Here is a 7,500-nt window from a genome sequence, read left to right as displayed (position 1 = left end):
ATAAGGTATTTCATTTAAGGGAGATGGAAAGAAAAAATTCTGTGCTCAACATACATATAGGAGGTTGAGGTGTCCTTTGATTATGATTTTTTGTATGCTTCTTTCTCAGTTTCAGTTCTCCTGAAAGTAAATAAGCATTAATACTTTAAGTAGAAATGTCATTATCTATGAGGAATAAGGGAGAAGCTAGGAGGTGGTAGAAACATTCTTATGAATGACCCCTTTCCAGAATTGCCCGAAACAAGTTTCACACGCAGCATCAGCAATCCCGAGGCAGTGATGAGACGACGACGAGCACAGAAGTTGGAGAAGAAGCTGCAACAGTTCCGAAGTAAAGATGGTGGGCCAGACACAGGTGGCACTCTGAAGGTGGGTTTGAAATTTTTTTTTTTTCTTTTTCTTTTTTTTTTAACCAAATCATCTTTGATAGGGTTTGATGGTAGTAGTGTTATTCATGTTTTTATGCTCCACTGGACAACAAAGAGTAGCAATGTAGGGTATTAGTTCAAAGAATTTTCAAAGAATTTCCCTTATTTTATAACAGCTTGATACACAAGCAGTTGCTTAAAGGCTAAGGATATCTTGTTGCATGGTTTGTTGTATAGATATCTTATATTTCATTTAGAAAATATTGATTTTGTAAAGTTGAATTCCTGGTTGAAGTACTGGACCATATCGGATTCTATTGTGAAATCAAAAGAGCTAGTTCTTAGAACTTTGTGTACTTTGAATGGATATCCCTGAATAATTTTTTACAGTAAATATAGGAGATTCACTTTACTTTAACATCTGACATTTCTTTGGTATTTATATGGTATTTTGAAACACTTCTGTGCATGTTAAAAATACATAGGAAACAATCTAAGGAAGAGTGAGAGTTAACAAGAAGAATGAAAGTAAGGTTTTCCCAAAATGATAAAGAACCTTGCAGAAGTACAAGTGAACTGAGCCTTATGAAGGAACCGATTAGTTTATGTAAAAGTACACCCATGATGATTCTCAAATCTTTTTTGTGTATATGATCATGATATTTGCATCATTATTCATGAGCAGTTGTAAAGGGAATATTTAAAAGATTATGTCTGATATAAGTCAAAATATTTTACCAAAGGTAGAACATGAAAAATATAAGGAGATAAAAAGGAGAAAGTGTTTTTGTACATATATATGCAAAAATAAGTAAAGGAACAGTTGATAAAATCTTTTTGGAAAACTTACAAGTCTACCACAGGTGAATAAATCCCAGTGATTAAACAAGAGTCGTTTTACTTTATCATGAAAGGATATGTTCATATAGTTTGTGATATCGGTGGGAGATCAAATTATATAGCCCCATTGTACTTGGAAGTGTGAATTTAGTGCATGATATGATCAAAGATAGTAAATTACCCTTTATAAGTTGTATAACAATTATGGGAAAGCCATTGGTATTGCCAGGTTAAGAAATATACCTATTATTACAGATTTCAGTAAGAATTAGCCAGATGTGATTGGCAAATAAAAACATTAGATATTGCGAATTTAGGTTATATTCTGTACTTTTCTCTTTATTGAAACAAATATTTATATGAATGATTTCTTTATTTTGCCCTTGATTTATAAAATTCCACCTGGATGTGATATTGTGTTAATTTAGGATTTTTCTGTAAGCCTTTTTGAATTTGTATTATTTACAAGATATGATTTTTTTCCTTGAAGGGGGCAATGGCAATAAAATACCCATTACTATTTATATTAACTTTCAGACACAACCCAAAACACTTAGAATTGGGTATTTTGAGGTTTACATTTCTGTAACTACTCCTCATGTTGTATGTCAATTACTGTATTTGTTTTTATTTTGTTGGCAAAATATCATGGCTGCAGTAAACAAGATTCCTGATTCTAAATTGAGGCAGAATTACTTATTCAAATGTTTGAAATATTTCATTGCTATTGTGTATAGATGTTTTTGGGTTGTGGCTTCAAACTTACTAGGTACAAGGGTTTTCAGATATAGCATAGAGCAAGGGTCGGCAACCTTTTGAATGCAGCTAGCCAGTGCCGTATAAATTTTAAGTTTTCAACCCCTTCACATGTCAGTTATGCCTTTTCGTCAGTTGCAGTCGAATAACCGATACTACAAATATATAAACAAAACATACATTTTGAAATTCAACACTTGTCCTTCATGATACAAAAAGTAGTAGACCTATTAAAATATAGTACTACTTTCCCTCTTTCCCTTCCCTATATTCTCATTACTATTATCATTCTAATTATTATCATCATTATTTTTATTATAATTACAATTATTGTTATTATTATCATTATTCTTATTATTTATTAGCATTGTAATCTTCATTGTTTTTACCATTGTGCCATAGTCAACCCCCTCATGTGCCAAAGGTTGCTAACCTCTGGCATAGAATAATATTTCTTATGAATTTGCATTTGCATAATAGGAAATGAAACTTTACTTTGGAATGCAATAACTTAATGTATAGTCATTGCTGATTCAAACAGTTATCATACTTTGACCCAAGTACTAAGTAGATATGTATTCTTTGAAAGTTTATATATGTTAAATTTCTAACTAAAGATATAATTTAACCATTTATTATTTCTACAGATTTATGGTGAATCTTTACGACCTGATGTGCCTTACAAGACGTTGCTTCTGTCTGTGCGAGACAATGCTCTTAGTGTGGTTCGGGAGATGCTTGACAAATATGGGCTGTATAAGGAAGACCCCAATAACTACTGTCTCATACAGGTATTTGTTGATATATATCATGTTTTGTATGAATTAGTTAATTTTTTTTTTTTTTTTTTTTTGGGGGGGGGGGGGGGTGAGATATGCATGTTTATTGTAATCAGTTAGAGGTTAACCTATTAACAATGGGTGATATGTTTTTTCGTCCTACATGACGCAAGAGCTCTTGCCTGATGATGGCTGTCATGACGTTTGGGGATTTTGGATCACTGTTATTTTATTGTGCTATGAGTAATGAGTAAGTGATGTTGACAATTGCAGTCATAATTATTATAACTGCCGTAATATTAAGCAAAATGGGTTTCAACTCGCATTCAAAACCTAGATGGCACCACTTTCATCTAGCACCAGCAGGAGAGAGAGCCTTGAATGGCACCCATCTACGGTCTTTACCAAGCAATCTCTATAGAGCGATGGCACATAGCAAGTTGCCAACCTCTTGCTCTAAAGTACCGCAGATGAAAGATGTGCAGGTAAAATGAGAGGAGGAAGGTGACTCACACCATACCCAATGCCTACAATGTGCCTCTGTGCCAGTAAGGATGTCTTTTATTGTCTCACTGTCAAAAGCACAAGTTTCCTTCCCCCTTCCTACTACTTCATATTATCTTAATTTTGGATGGTTAAGAGTTTCATTTTCGTTTGTGACAGCACACAAATACGAAAAAATAAAGTTGCTTTTTGCCCTCTCCTGACACAGCAATACTTCTATCACACTGAGAATAAAGAAAAAAAAAAGTTGATATGGACCCTGAACTACAATTTTAATCAGTTGCAGAATTGATAGAGCTTGTTATATAACAGATATGTCTCTAAAAACAGTTAAGCACACAAAAAAACAAAACACAAAAATGGCTCTAGCTCTACAATGAGTGATTAAAATGGAGTGAGAAAAATCAAGGTATGTTGCTGAAGCTGCTTCGCTCAGAAATAAAACCCATCCTGGTGCCTGGGTAAGCAAATCTATCCCCCATCGGCAACGGGTTAAAGAATACTTAGTACTAAGTATTTAGAAATGTGATGAAAAGAATGGAAAGTAACATGTGCGTTATCTTTCTGATGAAAGAAATACAAATTGGCAGTGATGTTGAATAATGAGAAGTTTGTTGTCATCATTGTTATTATCATTGTTATTATTATTATTATTATTATTTTAAAGTTAAATATTTTTGATTTGTGTTTTCTGATAGTTAGCCTCACAATAGCAAAGCTTGGAAGTCACACAAGTATTATAAAGTAGTCTTATATATATTATCTTGGCTGGTTTACTGATAATGTTTTAGAAAAGAAAAGTATCATATATGTTTCTGTATTTGCAATTTTACTAGAAAACTCAAGTAAGTAATTTAGCTATTTCTATATTTTGTAATTACTGCCAAGGATTTATTCATAGCTTAACAGTGACATATCCAGGTTGTTTCAAAATATCATTGAATGGGCAAACACAAGGTGTGAGGCCATAAACTAGGGGTTATGGATTTTTAGTATTTGAATTGAATTTTTCAAGCTTTTAACAAAATGTTGCAGTATGGATGTAACATCCAGGCTCTCATGGTTTCAATTCAGAAAAAAGGTACACATACATTAATATAAATGATTGGTGGAAATTTTGTGCAGATATAATTTTAATCAACATTTTGTTACCCATCTTAGCCAAATTATATATACTTTGTGATGGTTAGATTATTTATCACTAGCTGATATCACTTGTTACCTTTATTTCTTTTTACTTTGATTGCGGTAGCAATTAAAATGTGGTATTCATTAGCAGTTTTATCAGGTCACTAGGTTTCAAATGCAATGAATTTACCAACAAGCAGCAAATTCACTCAAGCCCCGTGTTACATGTCACACCTGTTCAAGATAATCCTTCCTTGTGAGATTGGTTCTTACTCAGTGCCCGTTTCCTGGGTTTCCCTGTAAAGCCTATAAACCCCACTCATAGGCACTGTCATTTTAATTTGCTCTCTTCGAGGCATGGCCACCTGATTGGCTCTCATTTGAAAAGAGGGATAGGACATGGTGTTCAGGCACACATGTGGGAAGCACACTCCTGCTTGTAACAGACAACCAAAGCATTCACAGCCGTGAACTATATAATGATTCACCAATTGTGAATATCTGTACATTATAGTATTTGACCCAGGCCATGCTTTAGTAAGGTCATTAAACAGGTAGTTGAGTGAACTCCTGGTTCACTACAACATTGTGGCCTAAATCATTCACATATCTCTGTATATCTTGCATTACTCTGTTCTTGGAGTGCAGTTTCTCATACAGTAGATTAATCATTCACTATTTCTAATGAGATGAAATTAGTATCACTAGAAAATGGAAGTATGGGAAATTAGCAAATTTCAACTAGTTACAATAAAGAAAACATTCATGACAAGCATTCTAGTCAGGCACATATATTTTTATCAATTAATGTACTAAGTGTATTATTTATTTTAGTTCATGACACCCTAATTTATTGGCAGTATACAAACATCACAAAGCTTTGAATTGTTTAAGTTGTGATATTTGCCTCGGTGATAATGTTAGTTCAGTTCAGTTTGATATGAGTATGAGGTTTAGGAAAGATCCCTGTATGCAAGCATATGGAAAAATACCTTGTGACTGAAAATGCAGCAGTATGGGCCATATATTGCTCTCAGAAAAGCACATGGCTTATGTTGCTAGATTAAGTGATAGGAAAATAGAGCTCTTAGTGTGTATTGGTGGAAGTGTTTGATATATAGTCAATCTTTTAGCTTATATATTAGTATAGTACAGAGACCTTGCAATTTGTGGATTTAAAATTTCATTTTATGAAATAAAACATTAAGAGTTTGTTTGATTATCCTCTTGTATCCTTTTGGTTACCTATGTGTATCAGCCACAGTTGACATAGAAGGAGCACCTTTTTTAAATTGTTGTATTTTTTCAGTAAGCATGAGTTTGGATGTAGTATGTTCTGTAGCTAAGACACTAAAGGGTGGAATAAAAGGAATAAAAGCTTTGGTAAAGGAGATTTAGGATTATTGATTAAGGAATGGAATCTTACTAGCAGCAGTATTTATAGGATGATTGTTTTGACATTTAAAATTGGAAAGACAATGGGATATTAGCAAGAATAGAATAGAATTTCATAAAGGGGAAATTTTGTAATTATTGCATACCATTATGTTGCCAGTCAAAGTATGTGTTAAAAACTAATATTTGGAAATTGTGTGTGTCAATTATAGATCCTGGAATAGGCTTTCATAATTCTGCTACTCCTTTCCCACTAAATTAGTCTGAGGATTCATTATAATTTCTTATGATTAATAGAGTTTGGAACTGTAGGAAAATAAAAGATTCTATTCTTCATAATCACCATTTTCTAGTGGTATGGGTTCAACTTTAATTGCAATATGACTAGCACAAATATCATTAGTTTTCCATAATGTGAGGAAAAATTTACACGGTAAGGATGATAAAGACATCATTGTGTTCAGTGTAGAATGCACATATAATATTTTCTAATATTTTTGTTCTGTTGATATCATTCTATAGAACATGAAAATTTTGTATTTTATGCAGTCCGATGGAAATGCTTAGGGAATACTATAACAAGATACTTCGGGTTCAAAGTTGCTCTTAGTACAGTTTTGCTGAATTGCTAATGTCCAAGTGACCTTTATATTATCTTTTACATACTTAACAACTTTTATATGATATATATGTATGTATGAATGTAAGTATGTATGTATACATACATACATACATACATACATACATACATACATACATAATAAAACACTGCCACAAGGATTTGTTTGGAGTATTGAAATCATTATTGAGGTGAAAAAATGTGTTAATGAACAGATTTCAGATTGTATGTTGTCAGTATCTGCCAAATAATTGTTTTAACTGTATGGCACATTCTAGAGGTTTATATTGAAGTGTGTGAGGAAAGATATAGAAAAGAAATCTAAGAGGGCAAATCCGAGACTGATATACGAAAAAGGACCTGGAGAATAAATTGTTTCTATAGTTTTTGTTTATAGCATTATTGTGTATTTAGGTAATTAAAGATAAGTGAAAATAGGATTGAAGATGATCTAAATGGTGTGAGATATTTTAGTATAGGCAAGAGCTCACTACCTTGCTAGATCACATGTAAGTTGAATTGTTCAATTCTTTGTAATTTTGTAGTGAGAATATCAGATTGATAAGTTGATCTGATAAGATATTGATTACATATGCTGTAGCAGTTAATAAGCTATAGACAAAAATGATTTGATTAAATCAATCACATTAAATATTTCCTTTATTCTGTTACAGAATGTAGTGGGAGGTGACGAAGGATATGGAGGGGCCACATCCCCACAGAAGGAATATATCTTAGATGACGATGAATGTCCTTTGGCCATTCTGATGAACCATCCCCCATCTAGAGGTAAGTACATGGTGTTTTCTGATTTTGAATTGTATGCTTTTTCATTTTTTTATTTTTATAATGATTATTTATTGATTTATTTTATTTTTGAGGTGTACATTTGATGTATTTGAGTAGCTGCTGGGTATTCTGTAAAGAAGTAAATGGAAAGTCTTCTACACTTTAGGGGGGAGGATATGTAAGATCTATTTGTTTTCATCAAAGTTGGATTATCAGACAAGGAAGATGAGTGGTAGAAGAAATGCATTTGAGAGAGAGACAACCAGTTAGCCAAATAATGTTGGTTGAAAATAAGAGTAAGAGTAGATATTATATTTGTGTT

General features: G+C 32.7%; 1 protein-coding gene across 6 annotated transcripts in view; it reads left to right on the top strand.

Moving 5' to 3' along the window:
• The window catches only part of cno (adherens junction formation factor afadin), a 323,420-nt gene that overhangs the window by 124,899 nt on the left and 191,021 nt on the right, over window positions 1-7,500 (top strand). For all 6 annotated transcript variants that reach the window (XM_086537393.1, XM_086537390.1, XM_086537388.1 and 3 more), the window contains exons 6-8: window positions 230-369; window positions 2,612-2,755; window positions 7,064-7,178. In XM_086537393.1, the coding sequence (XP_086393519.1) occupies window positions 230-369; window positions 2,612-2,755; window positions 7,064-7,178 (399 nt within the window). The remainder of the gene's footprint in view (window positions 1-229; window positions 370-2,611; window positions 2,756-7,063; window positions 7,179-7,500) is intronic.

The sequence above is a fragment of the Penaeus japonicus genome, unplaced genomic scaffold, assembly GCF_977035675.1.
Source record: "Penaeus japonicus unplaced genomic scaffold, GWHDUDI00000001_assembly GWHDUDI00000005, whole genome shotgun sequence".
NCBI lineage: Eukaryota > Metazoa > Arthropoda > Malacostraca > Decapoda > Penaeidae > Penaeus > Penaeus japonicus.
Note: the sequence above shows the minus strand (reverse complement) of the source record. Positions and strands in the feature narration are given on the sequence as shown.